Source organism: Zonotrichia albicollis, chromosome 1 (genome assembly GCF_047830755.1).
Source record: "Zonotrichia albicollis isolate bZonAlb1 chromosome 1, bZonAlb1.hap1, whole genome shotgun sequence".
Taxonomy (NCBI): domain Eukaryota; kingdom Metazoa; phylum Chordata; class Aves; order Passeriformes; family Passerellidae; genus Zonotrichia; species Zonotrichia albicollis.
In genome coordinates, this window is record NC_133819.1 from 57,814,726 (window position 1) to 57,840,117 (window position 25,392).

Consider the following 25,392-nt stretch of genomic DNA (forward strand, 5'->3'; position numbering starts at 1 on the left):
GAACTGTTACAGGTTCCACACCATGCCCCTGACAACAAGGATGCAGCTGGAAAACTGTCCGCTCCCAGCTGATATCTCAGCATGCTTTTCCCCACCCCCAGCAGTGACTGAGACGGGCTTCAAGGCTTCTAAATGATCTGTGTCTCCACAGAAACTTTCCTGAGCTCTCATTCATCTTTCTGGCCAGAGCCATCCCAGCCCTGCTCAACCCCTGACTGCTGCCTGCCACCTCTGTCCTGCCCCCTGCCCACTCCTCTGCAGGCAGAGCCAAATACACCAGCTATAACCAGAGGCTAGGGTACTAAAAGCAGTGAAAACACTGGAAGAGGCTTGGGGGAGGAATTAATATGAAAAGAGCTCTTGGAACTGCAAAGCAATCTTCCCACCTGAGCCAAATCCGAGGGAATGACTTCCTGGGAAGGGAAAACTGTGGCAGGGGTGTCCCGCACAGCCCCTCAGCCTGGCAGAGTGGATCCAGAGCTCCCCTCAGCAGTCCCCGCCTGCACAAATTCAGAACAAGATCCGTCCACAACTTGTTCAGAAGAGGAGCGGGGCACAGAAACAGCAGCCCCTGTTTTGCAAAGCTTCCCCAAACTCGTCTCCTGGATCTGTTCGACTCCCAACCTCCCCAGAGCATGACTGCCAACTCCCCAAATTCTTGGAACACAACAAAAATCCCAAATGCTTTCCCGGGAATTCCGGGGGTGGATGATTTCCCCGGGAATAAGAGGATGCCTGGTCACAGCATCAGTGATGCAGGAAATCCTGGAAGAAACAGAGGACACAAATGGAGCTGGAAGCTGATTTGATTCCCCCTTCCTGGGGATCAGGTTGCTGTCCACACTGCCTGAGGAAATCCTGTACACATCAGGAGAAGGGAATGAACCCTGAACAAAATCTGAGATCCCCACAGAGGAGAATGAAGAGCCAGCACCACTTGGAATTAAAGTCTCAGAACCAAGTGTTCTGTTTTGGTGTTTGAGAAAGTTTCTATTACAATCATACTATTTACAGCTCTCCATTTAAATTCTGGAGACAGGCATTAGTTTGACCAAAGTCTCTTCCTTTTTGAAAGAGACTAGATTGTAAATATTCCAGTTTATCTGATCCCAGAAATCAAAGGTAAAAGCAGACTTCAAGTCTATATTTTAAATATTTGCTTTTACCCAGATTAATAAGTCTTTTAGTTTATGTTTTAAGACGTCTGAATATCCTTTATCCTGTAAAATTGTCTCAAGCTGGTAAAAGATATTCAATTCTGTTTTAGATAGATTGTTTCTCATCTCATTGCCCAGAAGCCCCTGAAGTTGCTATTTATTACTTACAAGGATATCAGCTAGAGATGACAAAGGGGATGATCCATTCCTTCTATTAACAGCCTGGGCCTCCAGCGACAGCACTGTCCACGGTCTTCTTTTTTATTCTTCTAATCTAACAATCCTCTTCACAAAAGAGCCATTTGTCACCATTTGTCGCCGGTCAGGGGTCTCTGTACACATCATGAACAGGATGGGACTGCTAAGAACGCGTCTCAAGCTGTTGTATTTTCCAGCATCAGTCTCATTACATGGTTGTGACAATGGGAAGATGCCCGCAGCTCACATCCCAGACAGCAGACAAAGAACTTAATGTTACAACTTACTTTAAAAGTATTTTAACCAATCACACAAAGCAAAAGCATACTGGCAGTAGTTCTATCCAGCCACTATAAGCACACGTACCTTTGGTTAAAACAATGCTTGCTTATTTCAAATACAGTATCTGCTTGAAAGCCTTAAAACACAATGCACAGAGCTCCATTACTAAGCTTAGAACTTCCTAATATCTTGCTAGATATACTTTTCTGCAGCTTAGAGACTTATTCTAGACAAGCATTAATAGACAGACCATTGTTCTATTTGTCCTTACTTTTCTACTTCTTATATAATTTTTCTGCTGACAAATCTTACAGCTACTGCTTAGCTCTAATTGCAGTTCTGCTGTCTCTGAGGCCTGTCTTTTGCAGCTTTCCCAAAACCCTCTGATTTTACGGATTCCTACAAGTAGCTTTCGTACCAATTACTTTATTGGTTAATAACAAGTTGTTATCCTGTACTGATTGGTCACTGAAACCCCTGGTGTGTACGTGCAGGAAATGTTGCTTGTGAGAGATAGTTTTCATTTTTCTATCTAACGGTGTAAAAACAGTTTACACAGGTGCTAGTTGTTTTTCACCCAGGAATAGATTGTTATGTTAACAAACTGCTCACACCATAATGGCTTTCACATAGGAATTTGTAAAGTGCTACCTTGACAAGGCCAGCCACTGATTCCAGGAGACCAGGCCTGATCTTATGAGGCCTTTCTTTTATGATTTTTCTACGTTACTGCAACATAATCCTTGTTTGCATTAGGAGGAAGAGCGTTGCCAGTGGGTCAAGGGAGATCGTTCTTCCCCTCCACTCAGCCCTGGTGAGACTGCATTTGGACTGCTGTGTCCACTTCTGGGCTCCTCAGTACATGAGTGACATGGAGCCTCTGGAGGGCTATGAAGATGTTAAAGGGATTGGAGCATCCCTCTTATGAGGAAAGGCTGAGGGAATTGGGCCTGTTCAGCCTAAAGAAGAGACAACTGAGAGGGGACCTCATCAATGTATTTAAGTAACTAAAGGAGGGGTGCTAAGAAGATGGACCTGGGCTCTTATCGTGTTGCCAACTAACAGGAAAAAACAATGGGTAGAAACTGATGCACAGGAAGTTCCACATGAATATGAGGAGGAACGTCTTTACTGTGCAAGTGATTGTGCACTGGAACAGATTGCCCAGAGAGGTTTTGGAGTCTCTGCCACTGGAGATATTCAGGAAATGTCTGGACACAATCCTGTGCATTGTACTCTGCTTGAGCAAGGAGGTTGGATTAGATGACCTACTGTGGTTCCTTCCAATATTACTTGTTCTGTGATTCTGTGACTTTTACTTTAAAATTTTTGATATTGCGGATCAGTGAAAACATCTGTTAGTTTTTTCTTCATCATAAATATAAAAGCCAAATCAAACTGCCTAGGAAATAGTAAATTAATTCTGAAATAAGAAATTAAAGCAGAGCTAAACTCATATTTTTGAAATTTACCAGGCAAGAGGGGGGTGAGGGAATTTTGTAAGCTCTTAGCTATCCTTAGAGCAGGTTGCATTGTAGCAAGAATCTTGAGTCCATGAGCTTTCATTTACATTGCTGCCAGTTCTCACTTGGCTGAAATTCAGCTGAAAGTGTGTGGATTTTCGGTCTGGTCTAAAAACTGGGTTCTGAGGCTTTTTTCATTATGATGGTCATATCTGCACTGAGAAAAAGTAGGTTGTACATTTTTTCTGTTTTTTGCATCTCTTGAAGTTATTCCTATCCTGTGTTTAGTTGAAAAATAGGCATTAGAATTTGAACTAAGAAATATATACAGTTATAGAAATCTTATTATAGAAGTACAATATGGGTTTTATCCTAAAATTTTGAGGAGTGTGATTTACCTTTTTTTTCTTCATCTGCTGAAAATAGTACATAGTCATGCATCCCAACTTGGGCATAAGCAAGAATTTAAACATCAGTGTATTATAGTCACTTCATTGCTGTGTCTCTTGACCCTATTTTTAAAAGCAGGTCTGAAAAGACAAAAAACATTTTATTTTCCTTAATTTTTCTCTTGTCTTATTTCTGTAGTCTTTTTCTTTTATTAAGAAAAAACGGAACACATTAGGAAAAAATAATGGTCGTATCACAGTAGAGGTAGCCTTAAAATTAATTTTGGCTGCTTACTAACAATAGTAAGATGAACAAGAAAAACCTTACTTGCTTTTAAAACAAAACTGCCAGTTCAAAGGAGGGGGTAGGGTGGAATAACTTTTTTGTAGTTTATTCAAGTAATGCCTAAATTAACATAAAGTTGGGTATCTAAAAAAAAAAGTGGAGGTAGTATTGGATGGGACACTCAGGACTGTAATGAAAGCACCTCTTCCTGACTTCTACCCATTTGTTTGCTCTAGTAAATTAAAAATTGCGTCAGGTTGCACAACAGCCAGAAGATGTTGAAAACTCAAAATGGTCGTGTCTGGTAATTTCTCTACTTATTGTATGTCAGTGTCACACTTTTAAAAGGAAAGGCTAATACTTTTTGTGAATCTCCTGCTTATGCCCCAGGGTATACTTGTATATATAGTGGAACAGATTTCTGCAAACTAGTTCCTAGCTCTTGCAAGGATCTGTAAGATACAAATGTACATACTCTGCTATTGTTTTATTCAGAAATGATATCTGATAATTGCTGCATATCTGCTTAGAGGCAGCACTTAATGTGAAGTGATTGTAATGTCTTCTTTAAAACAGCACAATAAAGAGAGATTGCTTGGTTGGGAAATCCTATAGCGCATACTGTAACACAGTGTTTATTGTCAAAAAGTGCTGTTGTCCAGAAAGAATGAAATGTGGGTGTTGAAACTATAGCAAAAGTTGTTTTAATGCTTACTGATACTTTTTTTGTTTTGTTTTAATTATTTTTGTTTCCCTTTTCTTTCCTAAGGTTTGGAGAAGCAGTTAATGGAAATCTGGTGGTTGGTACACTAGCCTGGCCTTCTCCATGGGTTATTGTGATTGGTTCATTCTTTTCAACATGTGGTGCTGGTCTCCAGAGTCTCACTGGTGCACCCCGGCTATTGCAGGCCATTGCAAGAGATGGCATTGTACCGTTTATTCAAGTGAGACTTTTTTATTCATGTTGTTACAGTATTTTGGAAAAAAAAAAATTTGACACGTTATTTCAGCTGTTCCTGTAGAGTATGAAGAAAAGATTTGGAGCTCAGTTCTCTTTCTGTACAATAACTGATCAGACTATTGTAGGACAAATTTGAGCTTCATTTTTGTGCATTGCAATTTAATTATATTTGATTTTACACATAAAAGTTGTTGGTTCCAAACTGAGAATCTAGTATTCTATAAATGGAAATAAATTAATTAAGAAGCAATTCATAACTGAAATTCTAGACTCTAGGCTGTGTTTACTGCTTGTATTTGTCAACAGAGTTATTTAATCTCACTATGGAACTGCATAAAACTTCTCATATTACAGAGATGAAATTCTAATTTTTATTCATTTTTATAAGGTAAATTAAGTCAGTAAATAGAACAATAGAATTCTATCCCATTACTCCAAATATGAAGATTTGTTCCAAGTGCATGTTTTAAGAAGAAATAAATCAGATTTTTCTCAAAGTAAGGGAGCTGGCAAACGGAAGATGATAAGAGAATTCTTGCTGGGCTGCCTCTGCAAAACCTAAACTACACTTGAATTTTAAAAAAGTAAATAAAACTCCAAAAGATTATACTGTCTGGAGAGCAAAGCTGTCATCTGTATGGTGAAGTTTGGAGTTTGAAAGCTTACCTCAAGACTTGCAAGACTATCTGTAACAGGAAATAAATACACTAAGTATGCTAGGGTGGAGGGACTGAGTAGGGGTGGAGTTTGACTTGTCAATGGAAAGGGGCTGTAATGGAGTAAGTTGTAAGTTCTGGGTAGTGTAGAGAAAAAGAAACAAGAAAGATTTACTTTTGCCTGAAGCAAAAATTTGGTAGAGAGAAGGTGACATTATGATTCCACATCCTGAGAGTTAGACTTGAAAGGAATGGAGAATCAAAAGGAAAGATTTGTGGTTCGGGAAGTGAAAGAAGGAGAATTGAAGAGAAGCAGGCTATTTAGAGAAGAATTTGACACTTAAGGATGCACTTGTTGTTTTGGAGTGATATGGTTACTGCATGGATAATCAAGGAAATGCAAGGACATTATTATAGAAGCAAGACTGACATATTTAAGAAAAAACTCCAAAGACGTGAAACATGAGTAGAAAAGAAAAGGATTTTAATATAATAGTAGGAAAATATATGGAGGACAGGAAGCTAAAAGAAGAGGACAACATGGAGAATGAATGAGATCTTAATTTCTGTATTTGAATGGAGGAATATGGAGGAGAATAAATACCACTGGAATCTCAGGCATTTTGCCATCTGTCATCAGTATGGCTGTAGAGAATTCTCCACAAAGGAAATTACCACATGCAAAATGTTTTTTGGTAGGGCACTGTGCAGGATCGTAGTCTTGTCTAGTTTCTCTTTAAGGGTCAATATTATGTTGGTAAGTACTGAATTGACACCTAATTTCTATGTTAACAAAAAGTACTGCCTAAACTGTATTAGCTTTTTACTAGGCATAAATCTCTTATGCATATGACTTTTAATTTTCTCAAGAATATTTCAATGAGAGCTTTCATAGGACTTCAATATTATGTAGTCATTGCTTACTTTAGTAAGCATATTTCATATTGGATATGTGTGTTTTATGATTTTAATTTTGGCTTTTCACAGGATAGATTGAATCATTTTCCTTTGTAACTAATAACTACTTTTAGTTCAAGTTAGACTAAATAAGTTAGTTCATTATTTGAACCATAGTTTATTACTGTCTAATGAACAGCTTTCCCTAATCTTACTATGAACTTGAATTGCACTAGATATTTGGTCATGGAAAAGCAAATGGAGAACCAACTTGGGCTCTGCTTCTCACTGTTGGTATTTGTGAAATAGGAATTTTGATAGCCTCATTGGACAGTGTAGCACCGATTCTTTCAATGTAAGTACGAGTGTGATGTTTTATGTTCTTAAGTTAAATAATGTTTTCTTTTAAAATTAACTAGGTAATTATTTTTCTTTTTTAAAAAATACATGTTAGACTTTGTTTTCTATCAAATTATATTCCTATTTGATCCTGGAGATAATATGAAACAACAAACTGTTTTGACTGAACTAATTTCTAAGCACAAAGACGTTTTTCCATGACAGAGGTCTGGAATGATAATGTTCAACTCTCAAAAAACTTGGATTTTAAAATAATAATTACTGCTATTTTAGGTCAAGTGCATCTAACAGACAGACAAAATTCAGTGCTTTAGAATATGAATAGAATTTTTTTTATTGATTTTGTCCAGAACATGATACCATCTGAGCTACTATAGAAAAAGAAAAAGTTAACTCTGTCCCAGCCAAAAATGATACACCATGATTGTCAATTAGTTGCGACGTCTGTCTCCAAAACACGTCTTTGAGGCTCTATATTATGATAATACGATATTTTGAGGCCTAATATTCTGTAAGCAATCTTAATGTGTGTCTTGTGTTCTCTTGGCCACTGTGAACATAGTATACAGAAAACTGTATACTAGTATATAGGACACTAGACACCTTCCTTCCCTTTTTTGGATTGTGTTTATATTTTAATGCACATCTGTCTAGTACATTTCTTATTAGAAAATGCTCTTCCTTTCTTAACAGGTTTTTCCTTATGTGCTATATGTTTGTAAATCTGGCTTGTGCAGTTCAGACGCTTTTGCGAACTCCCAACTGGAGACCTCGTTTCAAGTATTACCACTGGTAGGGAATATTTCTTCATTCAGAAGAGTTAAAACTAACTATACAGCCCTAAATTTTTAATTTTATTGCAATAATAAAGCAAAATCTCCTTTCTGACTTAAATGAGATGATTCATGCACTCAATAACAGCATAATTTGTTTTCATGTGTTTAGAATAGTGCCATAGTAATAACAGTGATCATGAAAATGTGTGGCTAATATAGATAGTTTGGAAAAGGGTTACAGGATGACATTTTATTCTGCTTAGAAGCCAAGACATCTTCTGTGGGAAAATAAGTATGAAAAACCATGAAATCTGCCTTGTATATACACTTAAGGAGAACTGGTAAAAATGTTCAGGAAGGTTAGGACGATTTTTATTTTGGTTATGCAAAAAATACACAAACCTAAACCTTCTACAGAAAAAGTCTCATTCAATATATATCAGTTGGTTCATTGATGATGTGATGACTGGTTTTAAAATATGCTTTGGACATTGCATTTGATAACTGAAGTAAACCCTTTTAAAAATGAGTAATAATACAGAAGATGAAAGTGTGGGTTTTTTTGGTTTAATCTTTTTTTAATGGGTTAAGAATTTAAACATCTCAAACTAAGATTGGGAAGATTCTTGATTTTTTTCTAACTGTATGTTAAAAGTACATAGCTTAATTAAAAAGAATTCTATTGAGAAATTTTACTGCTGAAATAACCTTAAATACTAGAGCATTTAGTAGATAAGCTGGCGTGATTCTAGGATGTAAGAGTTACTTATGGCTTTTCCTTTTAAAGAGTTGAGTGAAAACAAAATGTTGCAGTTTTAGCTTTGATAAAACTTGTTGAATCTGCTCTGTAGTTACATACTAGTTTGACACCTAACCCTCCAAATACATACATTTGGCAACAATTCATTTTTGTATTTCTCTCAGAGACATCAGTGAGGCAGCTGACTCACTGTGTGACTACCTCTAGCCAAAGCAGGTGATGGAATGTTTAGCAGGAATTGGGCTGGCATTTTCTTTTCTGATTGAAAGTAGAGTTTTAGATTAATTCAGGCATGAAAGAGCAGCTGTTGTTTTTTTATATAAACTACATGACTGATGTCCTCAGGACTTGTAGAAAGCATTCCCTTAGTTTAAATTTTAACTCAGTGCACTAAAGTACCAAACTAAAGGTACCAACCAAAGTTAACTATATCAACACACCTGTCAATATAGTCAAAGTTAGCTGTAATTTGGAAATTGGGTGAAAACTAATTTGGGAGGTTGTATATGACTAAAAATATACACAAAACTGTCAATTTTGAGATGATTTACATCTAAATTTGATAAATGTGGGCAAATCAGGCATATAGACTTAAGTTTGGAAATTATTTTGTAATTTTTTCAACTTACATTCATTCTTCTTCGTAACCTTTAGAAGATTGTTTTCTGTATTCTATTGACTTATGTTAATGGCCAAGAGACAGACCACAATGGAAGTGAAGAATAGAATTGATGAGTCAAATAGAATTTAAACTAATCAACTATTTTTGCTGGAAGTAACAAAGTTGTTTTTTACTGTTTGAATTTTTTAGCTTAAACTCAAATCAACAGTAGTATGTGATAATGTGTTTTGAAACTGAGTTTACTTGGAGGTACTAAAGTTTCAATACTGTGTATACTATAAATGTAGTAAATCTATTGTTATATCTAATTTAGATGCATTATTTATGTCACACAAAGGTTCTGAATGCAATTTTTTCATATAAGCTAAAATTGGGACAATGCATTTTTTATTTTATAATAGCTAAAAAATAGCCTTTGAAGGTGAAAGGCCTTTCTGGAAGTTACCTTAAATAAGAAATTAACTTTGTAGAACATTTGCATGCCTATTAAAAAAATGGAAAAAAATGGTTTCTTTTAGGACTCTTTCATTCGTGGGGATGAGTTTATGTCTTGCCTTGATGTTCATTTGCTCTTGGTACTATGCTTTGATTGCCATGCTAATCGCAGGATGTATATACAAATACATAGAATATAGAGGGTAAGACCATATATCTTATTTATTCTATATTTAATATCTTTACCATTCAGCAAAAAGCTCTTTTGTAAAAAACAGATACAACTGAAGTAATAAAGTTCAGAGTATTCTTTGAAACAAGGTAAGATACGATCTCTGTTAAGGGTTGTAAGTTTTCCAATTTGAATTTCTCTGGAAGATCTGTTACATACTTTTCATCAGCGAGAACTCACAGAATGAGAGCAAATAAGTCTGGGAAACTCTCGCTGGAGAAGAGATGATGGTGTAATTTTGGTACTTCAGGAATATTACCTTTCAATATCAAGAAACTATTACAAGACTGTAGATTATTATTACCTTGTGCAGAAGCTCAAACTCACATTTTTGTGTGTGTGGACTTGATTACTTTCTAGAATTAATCTTTAAATTGCAACATACTTTGCACTGTATGCATTTGTCAAGAGACAGTCATTCCTGTAGGACATGCTGAGCAACTATGAGTCTTAAAGGGCATGCTGTGTTCATAAAAATACCCAAAAAAACCAAACAGCAAAGACTCCAACTAAATAACATATAAACACTACAGGTAATTATGATCAGTAAAGGAGCATGCTGTCCCTTTCTAAGGATAGATACCCTATGCTGAAAGAAAATAGTAATATCTTGGAGCAGGAAATTGAAGCTAGGCCACTGATGGGTGATTAAGCACAGCTCTTAAATGGATCAGCTGGTATAAACGGTTCCACCCTGTGGATCCTCCATCTTCTAATATCTCCATTTCCAGATTAGATGCTTTCCTGGATTATAACACCTCTATTTACTGGTCTAATGATAAGGAAATTAATTTCCAGATTTTAGTGAGGAAGTCAGATCAGATGGTAACAGTTCCGCAAATGTATGTATATATTTTATATATATATATATGTTCATACATAAAATTATGCATAATTCCAAATTTATAAAAAATTTCTTCAAATGCTGGCACATGCCAGGACATTTACCTTGCTGAAGGAGATGCTTTACTAGAGGTAACTTAGCTCAGAGAAAATTAATGAGTGAAAATCAGAGGGAGGGAGGGTGGGCAAGTGATAGGGACCCCTTGCCATTATAGAATCCATTGTCCTGACCAATTTCAATCATCAATACCTTATATTGGAATTAAAAGGACTGGAAAAGGTAGGGAGACTGAAAATGGTCAGGAGAATGGTTGGAGCTTTAGGCTTTCTGGGAGAGAAACTGGGAAGGAAAGAAAGTGGAGAAGACTATAGTGGTGGTGTTGAGGGCAAGATACGTTATACTAATCCATGTGAAGTCAAGTTTCACTTACTAATTTTGCTGCTTTAGAATAATTCCTTTTAAGTATCCTTCGCTTATTCATTCTAGTGCTAAAAAGCAACTTAAGTAGCTCTCACCATTACAAAAATGCTTCTGAAGTATAAAATAGACCATAGTAAATATTTATAAATACAGAAAAAATTACCTTGAAGGGGTCTGGAACTGCTTCCACCTTGGTTAGTCTTCAATCTTGATTTAAGTCTACAAGACAAGGTTTTTTCATGCATTCATGCAAAAAGAGAGTCATCATTTTTTACATCCATTATCCCCCACATGTAAAAAGTACTTGATCTGTATAAATAAATGGGACCCTGTTAATTGAATCACTTTTGTATCCTGAAGAGCGGAAAAAGAATGGGGCGATGGAATCCGAGGACTGTCTCTGAATGCAGCTCGCTATGCTTTGCTTCGTGTTGAAGATGGTCCTCCTCACACCAAGAACTGGAGGTAGAGTCCTATGTTTCTCAGAGTCACTTAATTCTTGAAATATGGAAATATATTGGAATACTGCTGGTAAAGCAGTGAAGTAAAGATAAAGTGAGATTCACCTTTAAAATTATGTTTTAACTTGGGCATGGCAATTATGTCATTGCAATACTACTATTTTACTGAAACTGAATGTGACTTGTGGTCATCAACTTTGTGGCAAACTAACTTGACTTAAATCCATATAGTGTTGACACGGTTTTCAAAAGTGCAGAAGAATTGTAATGTTTGATAAATTATAGATTTTTCAGTGTCAAAGAAACAGTTACCCTTGAATCTCACTGTGTCTACAGAAGAAACACTGCAATTCCATAAGCACTTTTTTGTGTGTGTATGTGTGTGTGTATCCTCTGAAATACATTGTACAAATCTACAGAGGACCCTTTTTTGTTTAAATTCTTTTTTGTGGTATTCTTTTTATATAGCTTCATTCAAAAGTAGCACTTTCTAAATTGCTTAGATGCCATTAAAACAAAATCTCACATTTTACTGTAATGGAGTTAGATGTCCTCTACTATTTTTGCAATGTATTTTTTTTTAATTTAATTTTTGTTAAATTTAATTTTCATCAAAGCCAACTTTAAAAGTTACTTAACATTTAAAAATAAAGGACGTTTGCACATTGTCACTTCTGATGAATGTAATGTGATACTTTAATTCTAGTCACTGCTCAGTGATATCATGAGGTGCGTGCACATGCAGTGTTTTGTTGTCCTTCAGTACAATGGCATTTCTTTACCATTTTTGCTGGGACTGATGAACTTGGCATCTCAGAAATACCAATGTAATGTAGCATTGACAATCCTGTTAAATATTTGACTACTTCAGTTCCAAATGAGCTTTCTGTTGGGTCAGTGTAATTGCTAGAACTGACTGATCTTGTTACATCTTAAACTGTGCTAATTTTAAGGTGGGAAGTATGATCCAACTTGTCATCAGTCTTTTGAATTTGTAGTAATACAGGAAAAGTATAAAATGTTGATTTGGGAAAAGTAAGTAGATTGAATATTGATTAAAGGAAACAGAGTGCATCCTCATCTAGTATGCAGATGAAACTGAACTTTGGATACTCTTACTATGATTAAGGGGTTCACTGTCCTTTTGTAAGGACCTACACAGGTAGAGGGGTGGGTCATTTGAGAGCATCATAAAAATCCAGAATAGATAACTTGCAGTTATCTTTCTATCCTTACCTGAATATGCCTAGTATAGGCATATTCAGAGCAGTGATACAAGACTGGGAAGCTGCTTTCATAAAAAGGGCCTGTGGTTCCCAGGAAATAGTGATCCAGCAGTGTGTCTTGGCAATGGCATGCTGGACAGGAGGACAAATAGTACATTGAGAAGTAAATATATTGGGGGATATTTATTTTTGTTTAGTATTCATTAGAATACATTTAGACTATTTCTTCCATGTTTATGTACCATGATGTAGGAACGACAAACTTGAGTAGATACAACCGCAGATGATGGTTGGAGCACAGGAGCATCTCTCCTGTGGGGAGGGACTGACGGGCTATGCCTATTCAGCTTGGAGGAGATTGAAGAGGTTAAAGTTACAACTAACTTATTAAACATACAAAACCTAAAAGAAGGTTACTAAGAAGATGGATTTCTTACAGCAGATTAGGATTGGAGAATAAGAGAACGTGATAAAATAATTAAGCACTGAAGAGGTGACCCAGAGGTTTGTTTCTAGATGTTTTCCAAATGTAACTGAATGAAGCAGGAAACAGTGTTCTGTGTTTAGTCATTTCAAGCAGCAGGTTGCACCAGATGACATTGGAAGAGTGATTTCATAATTTTCTAGGGGAAACTGGTCTTTAATGGAACTTTTCAAGATGACATTGTGATGATTTATGTATTCCGTACCTGAACTGTTGTTTGTAATTGCAAATTATGGCTTATCTACTTAGGAGTTGGCTGTTTTCCATTGAATTAAGCAATTAATCTGCATTTTATTAATTCTTCATTTTAATTTTCCAGTTCTTCCTAATGAATATGTGTGTGTGCACTAAACTTCTTTTCCCTTTTTTGGCAGACCGCAACTTTTGGTCTTGTTAAACTTGGATAATGAGCAGTTAGTCAAACACCCTAGATTGCTTTCTTTTACCTCTCAGTTGAAGGCTGGTAAAGGACTGACTATTGTGGGTTCTGTGCTTCAGGGAATCTACTTAGACAAATGTACAGAAACTCACAAAGCTGAAGAGGTATGTAAAAGAGAGCTTGTAATTTACATTAGTATTTAAATGTTGAATCTGGATAGCTTATATATTTAATGAGAACAGACTGTTGTAAAATGTTGAATAAGACATCTAATTTTGCTTTCAGCACAATCAGTGATTATATAAAAAGAATGGATTGGTGTATGTAGCAAAATGTTTGATAAAATTTTCTAATAGGATGAGGCAACACTGATACTTCCTAGCTTTTTCTTTAATATTGAGAGTCCTGGGCTTACAATCAAATTACATTAAAAAAAAAAATTAACACCCCTCTCAAAAAAATAAACCCGAAAAACCAACCCCCCCCCCCCACAAAACCCCCCCAAAACAACAACAAAAAATCACCAAAACCCAGCAAGCTTTAACAAATTACTTTATAAAGAAAACAGCATTATATGTAACAAAATATTTAATGTTTAACTAATAAATGCAAATGTTTGGCATAATATCATCCTCATGATGTGATTTTCTACATCTTTCTAGAAATACATATGAGAATCAGGATTAGGAGTACTCTTTGCCAGAAAACTGTGAACAGGATCCTTCTTGGGATCCTTTATTTTATTTTTCTATTTATATCATATGTCCATAAAAAGTAGGCTAGGTAGGAAAAAATAGTAAGTTGTTATATAATTTAAAATTGTATCCAACTATACCTACAAACACAAGTAAATTTAGTTTCAATTCAATTTCTTTAATAATAATACTTGTGTTTACTTGCCTATGCAAGCTCTCCTCCTCCTATCTTTATAGAGTGGGGAAACATTTGGAGAAACTATCATGTTTCCTGTACGTTTCTGAAATGTCCAAAAGTAGGTTTTGATTGCCATTATATCTTCCATATTGGTTAATTTCTGCAGTGTTGCTCAAAAGAGTACCAGTTGATATGCCTACTATTTTGATCCAAATAGCCTTCAAAGCTGTGTAAATGTGATTTTTCAAACCTCATCTCTTAAACAGATGAGCATTTAAAATCTTGTAATGGACTAGCTAACATAGCTAACTGCCCATTTCCTCACAGTTTTCCTTTTTCTTCCTCTTGCTATTCAGGCCTATCCATAGTGGTTTTTAAAATAAGAAAGTATAAAGATAGATTACCTATTTGATATCACATGAAAAGGTTCTAAGAGAACAATTAACTTGAAAACAAGTTGAAAAGTCCAACCATGCTGTATTGTGGAAGTAGTTGTTACTAAGCTTTTGCTATCAACATGTATGAGTAGAAAACAAGATGAAGAATACAAAATGAGGCCTATGAAATAAAACAGGAAAAAACCTTTAAACAGAAACTGTTTACCCACAAGAATTTGAAATGTTATTTGTAGACAGCCTAACTTAACTGTTTTTCTGAGAGATGGAAAATGAATGAGTTTAAGGGCGGCCTAATCCATGGGTTTTCTGGAGAGTCAGACCTGATGTTAAGATTTAGGAAACTATTGCTTTTAAAATGGAAATGAAGATGAATTGTAAAAGTTTCAGCATCTGAAGGCCTCATTGGTTCTGGAGAAATTAAACTAGAAAGTGTTTCTAGGAGACCTGTAGAAAAGAGATTTTCTTCTGTCTGTCATTAAAAAAACCCCATCTATTTAAACTGATAAACCCTCACAGATATTATTTGTGCAGACATACTTGTTATCTTTGCTAGCAAATTCTCTGAAGACTTTTTTCTCTGTTACATAGAGTTTCTGATGTGAAGCTACACTGAGACAGTGCCTGGCACTCTGATTTAATCTGTTCCTGATGATTTTTGACAAATTTTGGTTTTTTGTAAAATACAAAATATTTATGTACTAGTTCTTCCATCTGAAACATGTTGATCTCCCCCACAAGTCACTGATGATGATGGGGGGTTTTAAAGTTATTTTATCAGAAAATAATAATTGCCAAAGCTTATGTTCCCTGGTCAAGCTTGATACCAGTTTGAATGCTTCTTTTAAACTACCTTGTTGAGTGTCTTTGTGTTTGTCAGTGTTTAAATGGAGGGGGAGCTATTCTGAAATTAAAGGAGTGTGGGATATTTAATCTGGTCAGTTTATCTTATCATTATTTGGACAGTGCTTCCAATTTTCTCCTGCACATCTGTTTTTCCATGTTGGGAGCTGATAAATTATTAGCCTCTTAATGTCAAAGGTATTTAAGGAACTTTGGCAGCCTCATCTTTTTAAGTACTTGGCATCACACTTCCAAACTCTTCCAATTCCAAAAGAAATGACTGATCATTCTAACCATACACTGCTTTGTCAGTCACTGGTTTTGAATTCTCCTGAAGCAGTGTTACTTCATTTATCTTCATCTATGCGTTTTTTACTCATGTCTTGTTCATTCTTCTTTGGAAATAAAAGGCTGAATAATTAAAATAACGAAAAAACTGTGTGGTGTCTTTTGGAGTGGTAGCAATTTGGGCTCTAGATTTCATAGAATCATGTTCATTCTTTTGGAATTAGTGATATCTTCATGTTGGTTATACATTGTTGATATAGTTTTGCTATTATTTAATACTGTTACTCCTTCTGGTGTTAATTATCAGTGTTGATGGTTTGTATTTCCTTATGTGTAATTTTCCTATTGCAGAATGTAAAGGCCTTAATGGGTGTAGAAAAGACTAAAGGATTTTGCCAGATTGTGGTATCTCCTAACTTCAGAGATGGAATATCCTATTTGATTCAGTCAGCTGGTCTAGGAGGGATGAAGCACAACACGGTCCTGATGGCATGGCCACAGTCGTGGAAGCAGGCAGAAAATCGTTTCTCATGGAAAAATTTTGTTGGTATGTGTTTATGGACTTTCTCATTTGCATGTGTAATTCGACTGTATGACTAATGTATTTGCTATGTGGAGGAAATGTGCTACTGAACATCTGGTGGACAATTGAATCTGTATCTGATTTAATCTGGAGTCGGTTTTCTCAGCCCTCTTCAACCACAGGTTTGCTTTTTCTTCTAAGCAGGTTGATCACTAAATTCAGTGTCATGGTTTAGGAATGCTGCTTGGCAATTTAGTGCTCCCATTGAGACTTTCCAAACCACACTGCTGCTTGCTGTCCCCCTTTGTCTTTCCCCATCCCACTTGGGCTGGGTTGGAGAGAAAAATTGGAGGCACAAAAGGTAAGGATCACAGATTAAAATAAGAACAATTTACTGGAAACAGCAATGAAATAAGAAAATTAGCAGTAAGAGCAAGAGTGTTATTAACAGAAAGTATACAAAAAAAAGTGATCCTCATGCAAAAATGTCCACCATGCAGCTTGACCCAACCATAGCCATGCCACTCCAACCACTCCCTCTGGCTCAGAACTAGTGCCACTCAGCCATTCCTCCTTGGCTTTGAATCGGGCCCATGCTTATTCTACCAGAAGAAACCCCTTCTCCTTGGAAGAGACTGCCTTAGCCCTGCCCCTGGCAATGACCTGATGTGGTATAGAATAACCTCTGGGTCCTAGCCATGCCCCCTCCTGGCTGTTGCAAAAATTAACTGTGTCCTGGCCAGAAGCAAAACATTATCCACCCCATATTTTATACCATTTATATGGCATAAAATCGTGCCCAGATTCTAATCCTTCCAACTTCTACATTTATATATGTCATTGTACGTATATATGTATATGAATGTGTGTGTGCATATATATATATATGTATATATATACAAACAAGTATAATTTCCACAGTCGATATCCATTCCTCCAAGATGTCTCTTGAGTCCATCTAGTCCATGACTGTAGGTTTTAAGTGTTTTCCAGAGCAGGAGGGCTGGATGCAAGCTGCATCAGGAGCTCAAAACTGGTGCATCTGTCGTAGTCCATGCTTATTGTCCATGGTTAAGTCCACTTCTCCATCACAAGCCCATTGCTATGTTGCATCTCTTTTCCAGTGACCTAAGATATCATTGGCCCACTGAGCCAAAAATAATTCAGCCTATATTGCCACCTGAGAGACTTTATTCTTGGCTGCCCAATGCACCTGTCCATTGTTGCAATGTACTTCAGTAGCCTGACTTTTGGGTATGTGTGCATCTACATGATGCTTTTACAACCAACTTCTCTACCCAAGCAGCAATGTCTTGCCACAATTCAGCAGCCCAGGTGGCTTTACCTCTGTGCTGCCAATAGGTCTTTTTCAGTAGTTTTGTCCATCCACACAGAGCATTTGCTACCATACGTGAGTCAGTTACAGCTAGAGCATTGGCCAATTATTTTGTTCAGTGATACTTAAAGCCAGCTGGATGCCATTCAGCTCCACAACCTGATTTGATCCACATTGTCCCTCAAAAGTTTCTGTGACTCACCACACAGGAGTCCATACAGCAGCCTTCCATTTTCCATGTATCCCTACAATATGAGAGGAATTGTCAGTAAAAACAGCATAACACTTTTCTTTTTCAGGTAGCTGATTATATGGTGGGGCCTCCTCAGCATGTATCACCTTTTCCTCCTCTGATTTTAGTACAAAATTTTTATTTTTGGTTTGGTTCGTCATGACTTCCAAGATGCCTGTGTAGTCAGGGTTTCCTGTTCAAGCTCACTGTGTGATCAGCATGACCCATTTACTCCACATAACAGTGGCATGATGTGTGGAAGAGATTTTTCCTTTGAACATTCATCCCAGCACTGGCAGTCGGAATGCCAGGAGGAGCTGTGCTTTGGTGCTAATCATTTCTGAAGATGCTTGAACCTCTTTATAATACACAGTTGTAATGCCAGTAGCCCTTTTTCAGTAGGGGTGTAACAGGCATCAGGTCCTTTGCATCTAGATTCCTGAACCCTAGGAATCATTGTTGAGTCTCCCCAGGTACTGGGGTTTTTTTGCCAGAAACTCCTGGAAGAAATACTCTTCCCAGCTGCAGCATAGAGCACATTTTTCACATCTTGTCCTGTCCCGACTTGCCAAGGGTTACTGCTTGAACAGTCTTTTGTTTCATTTGTTCGAAAGCCTTTTGTTGTTCAGGACTGCACTTAAAATCATTCTTCTTCCGAGTCATATAATAGAGAGAACTTTTGCTTTGACTGTGCTCTGGAATATGCATCTTCCAAAAACCCACACTGCCTAGGAAAGCCTGTGCTTCCTTCCTGTTGGTTGGTGAGAATGTAGCTGCTGTTTTGTTGACCATATCCATGGCAATCTGATGATGTCCATGTTGCCATTTTATTCCTAAAATCTGAGTTTCACGGGCAGGTCCCTTGACCTTACTTTGCTTTATGGCAAAACTGGCCTCCAAGATGATTTGGGTTATCTTCTCCCCTCTCTCAAAAATGTCTGCTGCGTTGCACCACAAGCTGATGTAATCAATGCATTCCAAGTGTTCTGTAGCTTCACCCTTTTCCAGTGCAACCTTGCTTTCTTATAGATGCTTTTCTATGCCATGCTCTGCCAGTATGCGACTGTTGCATACTGACAGAGCATGGGATAGCTCCTTTCTAACTTGCTTGAGCTTGATCTGTCTGCAGTCTTGGACAGCCAAGGCATAGGTCATTAGGGAGGGAAAAAGATGATCTTCATATTGTTGTAGTCAGATATATGTCTGAAGCATTGTTTGTTCTCCTTTCATTGACATCAGTCCCAATGAGTTGGCACACAATGATGGCACATGCTGTACAAATTTCTCCCATGCGGATTGTGTACAATGGACCTCATCTGGATCTACAGAGGACTGTTTGTTATTTGAATCCCTATAGATTACCTTCAGCATAGCTAATTCTCTCATGTACTGGATACCTTTCTCCATGGTGTTCCAACCTGCATGGGTGCAGTACTAGGTCATCCTTGAGAAAATACCTTTCCTTCATGCTTGGCTGGACTTGGCTCCAGAGGCTGAGAGTTTCTGTTTTCCTCCCAATCCCGTTGCTAATGCTGACATTCGAGGTCAGGGATCTCTTCACTACCATCTAGTTTCATATTACAGGCAGCAATATCCCAGCATCAGGGCAGCTAACTCAGTAGGGGCTCACCCGACTGGTGGCTGAAATTTTTTTTGCATATCTCACAGCTCACCTGGAGATAGGGATTGGGTGATTATCTCTGGCCCTGTCTGTTCCTTGTGTTGTGAGGTCTCTCCTTCCTTTTCATCCTTCACTAAGTGAACTAATTTTGTCTTTGATATCAGGGGTGACTGCTACTGGCACAGGTTGTTCCTCTCGTTCAGCTGCAGTTTGAGTGGCCACAGTGCCTGTCAGTCTGCTTTTCTCCTCTTCCCCCTGAGACTGCTGTCTAGTATTGTGGAGTGTCCAATAAATAGCAGCCAAGGCCCAGCATGTTGCAAAACTTCACACCTCCCTGGAATTGCCACAGCATTTTTCTGTCAAGTACTCTGTTAATTTACCATGGTCCTGTAGTTGTTCAGGAGTGAAGTTCCAAACCACTGGAGCAGAATAATCCTTCAAAAGCTGGCCCATTTTCTCCCACTTGCCTTGTTACTCATGATTATACACCCTTCGGACAGATGTCTGAGCAAACTCCTAAGAAAACTCTGTCACTCTAAACACGGTGTAGACTGAGGAGACCTGGCAGACTTAGCACAAAGAATATGATTTCCTTAACATCCAAATGGAATTCAGAATTCTCTGAATATAACAGGCTGAAGGGGGTGTAAAAAGTCAGGAAAAGGGGATGAAAAGCTGGGGAAAATTATCCTTTCCCATTCCTGCCGCAGAGTATATATGGTTAGTAAATATGCAAAGGTAGTGCCTGAGGTAAGAGTAGGAGAGCAACAGTCAATATATATCCCAAACGATCGTTGTTACCTTTGATGTTACCATGTCATAAACTGACATCCCTCAGTATATCAGCAAAGAAATCCTGATCCCTCTTCCTACTCTGAAAAATATCATGAGGAGCACATACAGGAATATATACAGGATTAGGTACCACTCCCACTGGAACAGATCAAGCAACATTATGACCAGTGGCTCCATACCTAAACCAAAAATGCCTAGATCAAATTTGTTTCTGACCTGCTCTGGGCAGTCTGTTGTTATCTCAACCCATTGTGCCTCACCTCAGACAGCAAATCAAGATTGTTGTGGTTTAGGAGTCATACTCCCTAATTTAGTGTTCTCACTGACACACTCCAAATCATGCTGCTGCTCACTCACTTGTCCTCTGAGCCTGGTTTGAGAGGAGAATTGGACGCGCAAAAGGTAAATAAAGATCACAGGTTGAGAACCATTTACTGGAAACAGCAACAATGTTAATAGCAAAAAGTGTAAAAAAGAGACAATGATGCATATGCAAAAATGCTCACCATGAAGCTCCATCTGATCGCAGCTCAACCTCTCCCTCTGGTCTTAGAGGTTGCGTCACCTCAACCTCTCCCTCTGTCTTAGAACTGGTGCCACCCAACCACTCCCTCCAGCTCAGAATCAGCAACATGCTTATTGGACAAGAAGGAACCCCTTCTCTTTGGAAGAGACTCCCTCCACTTTCAGCAATGGCATTAAGTAGTGTAGAGTAACCTCTGGGTCCTAGCCACACCCCTCTTTGCTATTGAAACAATTAGCCTTGTCCCAGCTGCAACCAAGACACTCAGGATATTCCTCTTTTGCCAAGACACCTGGAATATTCCTCTTTTGCATCAGCAGAATCTGGAAGGGTTTAATCTTTTGAATTTAAAACAAAAGTAAAATTTGTGTATGAAAGCTAGGAGTCCTTGATGAAATGTCTTGTTTTCCCTTACAGATACTGTACGAGAAACAACTTCAGCTCAACAAGCACTTTTGGTAGCTAAAAACATTGACTTATTTCCAACAAATCAAGAACGTTTTACTGAAGGAAATATAGATGTGTGGTGGATTGTTCATGATGGTGGTATGCTGATGTTGCTGCCTTTCCTCCTTCGGCAGCACAAGGCAAGGGCAACAGAAAATGGCTGGGATTTCATTTTCTAGGACTAAATGGTTCTAAGCATGTCTAATTAAATAATCCTTCACCTTGTTCAAATTATGCATGCTAATAGCAATCACAGTGTTACAAACTGTTATGTATCTTTTTGGTAGGTTTGGAGAAAATGTAAAATGCGTATCTTCACCGTTGCTCAAATGGATGATAATAGCATTCAAATGAAGAAGGATCTTCAGATGTTCTTATACCACCTTAGACTAAATGCTCAAGTGGAAGTTGTTGAAATGGTTTGTTATATTATATAAAATATTAAATATATAAAAATATTATATATTTTTAAGGTGCAACTGGGACTAAACTTGGGAAAACAGGTTTAGCTTTTTTCAAATAAAGAGCTATTAGCACAAATATAGAAATTACAAAATTGTAGTCTCATGAAATACAAGAAGTTAAGCATCATTATCTTACCATGTTACAATACTGCTGTATGTGGTGGTGAGTTTAATGGGTTTGTCAAGTAGAGTTTGAGATGTTTTATGTGTTAATTCTTACTTTATTTATGACTACTAGTCCATATAGCTGGTTCATTTGGAAGGAAAAGCTTGAATTTGTAGCAAGCAGTGAAATGGAAGGCTAAATGTGCTTAATCTAATAAGCTAATACATATGGTATGAGACAGGATGGACTTGTCTATGTCTCCAACTGCTGTAAGAATACCTCTCTGGAATAAGGAATCCCTAGGCTCAAATGAGAGTTGCTCTTAGCATCTCCAGCCTCAGCCAGTACTGAAAGCAGGACCTACAGTTTCACAAGTCAAGATAGTGACAAATTAATTTGGTAACTTTTTTCCTTTTTAAATTATGGGTCATAAACTGTTTAGGAGAAAGGACAAAAACTATTTCTGTCTTGGCCCACTTTTTTTGGAAGCTAAGGATGTAATTTCCAGCACTAAAAGGTGACTAGCATAATGTTCAAAGTAAGATTCATGGGAAAAAAAAAAAAACCAACCAAAACCTTTACTCATTCTGAAGTGAGATGAAAATGAGTAAACTGGTTGAAAATGTCTATTTCCACTCATTTATAGAATCACCAGAACTTATTAAAAGGTTTATCATGCTAATTAATCAGAAAACAATTTTAAGAATTGCTTTAATTACTTAGGAAAAAAACTGCTTGTGAAAAAATTTAGTGTTCTTTGCTTAGAGTACTAAATATGAAAGTCTCAAATGCTGTGGCATGTACAGTTGAAAGAACATGGAATGCCATGAAATGGCTTGGCCTTGGTTAAATTTTGAACAGAAGGCAATATAGAAAGTTGTGCTTGTTTAAGCTGGGATAGAATTAATTTTCTTCATGGCGGCTGGTATGGGGCTGTGTTCTGGGTATATGCTGAGTACAGGATTGATAATATTAGGATGTTGTTGTAATTGTGAAGCAGAGCTTGCGCAGAGCCAAGATCTCTTCTGGTTTTTGTACTGCCACATCAGCAAGGAAGTTGGGGAAGTTTGGGAGGAGACACAGCTAGGACAGGTCCCAAACTGACCAAAGGGCTATTCCAGACCATATGACATCATGCTCAGTATATAAGTTGGGGAGAAGAGGGAAGAAGGGGGGTATGTTGGGAGTGATGCTGTTTGTCTTCTCAAGTAACTATTATGCATGATGGGGACCTGCCCATGTGAAGCAGTGAATTAATTCCTTGTTTTTCTTGCTTGAATGCACAATTTTTGCTTTTCCTAATTAACAGTCTTTATCTCAGCCCATGAGTTCTCTAGCTTTTATCCTTCTGATTCTCTCCCAAATCCACTTGTGGGGGAGTTAGAGTCTGCATGGGCCTTGGTTGCTGGCTGGGATTAAACCACTACAGAAATACAATTTATTCTTTTCTTCTGTGGGTAATATTTAATTCTGAGAATCTTCCAGAGGATAAGAGAAATGTTACAAATCAGTGACAATACAGGTGACTGGTATAGATTTTTATGTTGTATTTTAGTTTTCAGCCAATATGAGAATGTATGCCAGAATTTCTTGCTATGGCAAGAAATGGCTTTGTTTTTGAACATTTCTCACTGATCAAAGCATAATGTGTTATTTGTGCCTAACAGTTACAGTTACAGTTTTTAAAGAAACAAGCGTCCACACATGCTCAGGTGGCAGCAATGCATACCCAGTTTAACTTACTTAAAGAGCTTTCAGCTCTCACTTCTGCAGCCTAGTTGGAACAGAATAGTTAGTGGAAAGTCTGTTCCAAGTACATAAAATTTAGATAAAATCACAATAATATTGTTGCAGTAGGATAGTTCACTGTATGAAATTGCTGTTTGAATAATAAGTTTTAAGAATGAGGACAGAAGTGATTGATCAATTACATGCTTAGGATTACTCTAATGAATACATCCACCAAATGAATACAGGTATGAGAGGTACACTATCTAATGTTGTCCTTGTAAGTAGTACTTTTCTTCTGGTGTTACTAATTCAAATTTCTTTTGCAGTTTGAAAATGATATTTCTGCGTTCACATATGAGAAGACACTTATGATGGAACAGCGATCTCAGATGCTAAAACAGATGCAGCTATCAAAGAATGAAAGAGAAAGGGAGGTACGATCTTCAACTTGACAGGATGTTCTGTGAAAAATCTCAAAGTACAATCTAATGGCTGTAGCTTCTTTTCAGTTTCTAGCTTGTCAAAAACTTTCATAACTGCATTGTGTTTCTCTACAACCAGTTTTACTTGCAAGGTTAAAGTTATGTGGGGGAAAGAAAAAATTATTTAAACAGATTTTAAGAGTTTTCCTGTTTTTGTTGAGTGCAAGTGTTGATTAGCAAAACATTTGAACATCAGTGTGGAATACATTAAAAGCCTTTCCAAACGTGACATCAGTAGCTAAGATTCATGATTATGCAACTGGACTGATTATCTTTGATTGTGATTTGGTCTTAGGATCATAGAATCATTTACATTGAAAAAGACCTTTACGTCAAGTCTGACTACTAACCTAACGCCGCCAAATCCACCACTAAACCATGTCCCTGTTGTTTAAATACCTCCAGGGACTCAACTTCAGCCGCCTCCCTGGACAGCCCATTCAAATGTTTGATAATCTTATCCATGGAGAAATTTTCCCTAATGTCCAGTCTAAACATCCTCTGGTACTACTTAAGGCTATTTCCTCTTGTCACTTGTTACTGGGGAAAAGAGACCAATCCCCACCTCACTACAACTGTCTTCCATGTAGTTGAAGAGAGTGAGAAAGTCCTTCCTGAGCCTCCTTTTCTCCATTCTAGAGAACACTACGTCCTTCAGCCACTCATCATATGACTTACAAATACACCATATTACACAATATAATAGACACTTGTTCAAATCACACTATGTTCTGGTTTCTGCATTATTTTGCATGTTTTATGAATCAACTCCCTTTTTTTTTAGAACCAAAGTTAGCCCAACAAACTATAATCATCTAATATGAAGATGGAAATTCTGGGTTTCCTGCTCCCCTATCCTTACTATTTTGCATATTGTAGCAACAAGCTTCATTCAGCTGTAATTTTATGAATATTTGTAACTTACAAGTCATTTCCTTTTGGTTTGTGCTTCTATCCCCTCATCTATTCTGCTAACTCTTCAGTATTATCAAGACTTTTTAGTGATGTAGAAGATAGTGAATGCTCTGGCTTTGCCATCACATAAATAATTTCCATCCCATGGCAAACAAGAGAACTCTACTGTCTTTAATTGCTCAATTGTATAACAGGTGGATTTTTTTTCTTATGGCTTGTCTTTTGTGGTGTTAACCATGCAAGTCTGAGCAGTTTGGGGTTTTTATGATTTCTTCCTTTTATTTGTCCTCTTCTCTCTATTATTTTTTCCATCTCACATGATTTTTTAAAGGTTCCTAAAGATGCCTGCTATTGTTACAGTTTATTGCTGTAAAACGTCTTTCTTATCCATGTCATTTTCTTTCAATTTGAGCCTGCCTAACATCCTTCTAGTAAAAACCCCAAACTTTTCTGTACAACTTATTCAGCCTTATTGTTTCTTTTTTGAATAGTAGTATTTTTCCAGTGGAGTTTGAGTAGTTTATGTGTTG

The 25,392-nt window shown here is 37.2% G+C and overlaps 1 protein-coding gene across 4 annotated transcripts in view; it reads left to right on the plus strand.

Moving 5' to 3' along the window:
- SLC12A7 (solute carrier family 12 member 7) overlaps positions 1-25,392 on the plus strand; it is a 96,513-nt gene that overhangs the window by 46,027 nt on the left and 25,094 nt on the right. For all 4 annotated transcript variants that reach the window (XM_014273491.3, XM_026798517.2, XM_026798518.2 and 1 more), the window contains 10 exons: positions 4,545-4,719; positions 6,526-6,644; positions 7,343-7,441; positions 9,326-9,445; positions 11,099-11,203; positions 13,284-13,452; positions 16,039-16,234; positions 21,135-21,304; positions 21,452-21,583; positions 23,792-23,899. In XM_014273491.3, coding sequence (XP_014128966.1) covers positions 4,545-4,719; positions 6,526-6,644; positions 7,343-7,441; positions 9,326-9,445; positions 11,099-11,203; positions 13,284-13,452; positions 16,039-16,234; positions 21,135-21,304; positions 21,452-21,583; positions 23,792-23,899 — 1,393 coding nt within the window. The remainder of the gene's footprint in view (positions 1-4,544; positions 4,720-6,525; positions 6,645-7,342; positions 7,442-9,325; positions 9,446-11,098; positions 11,204-13,283; positions 13,453-16,038; positions 16,235-21,134; positions 21,305-21,451; positions 21,584-23,791; positions 23,900-25,392) is intronic.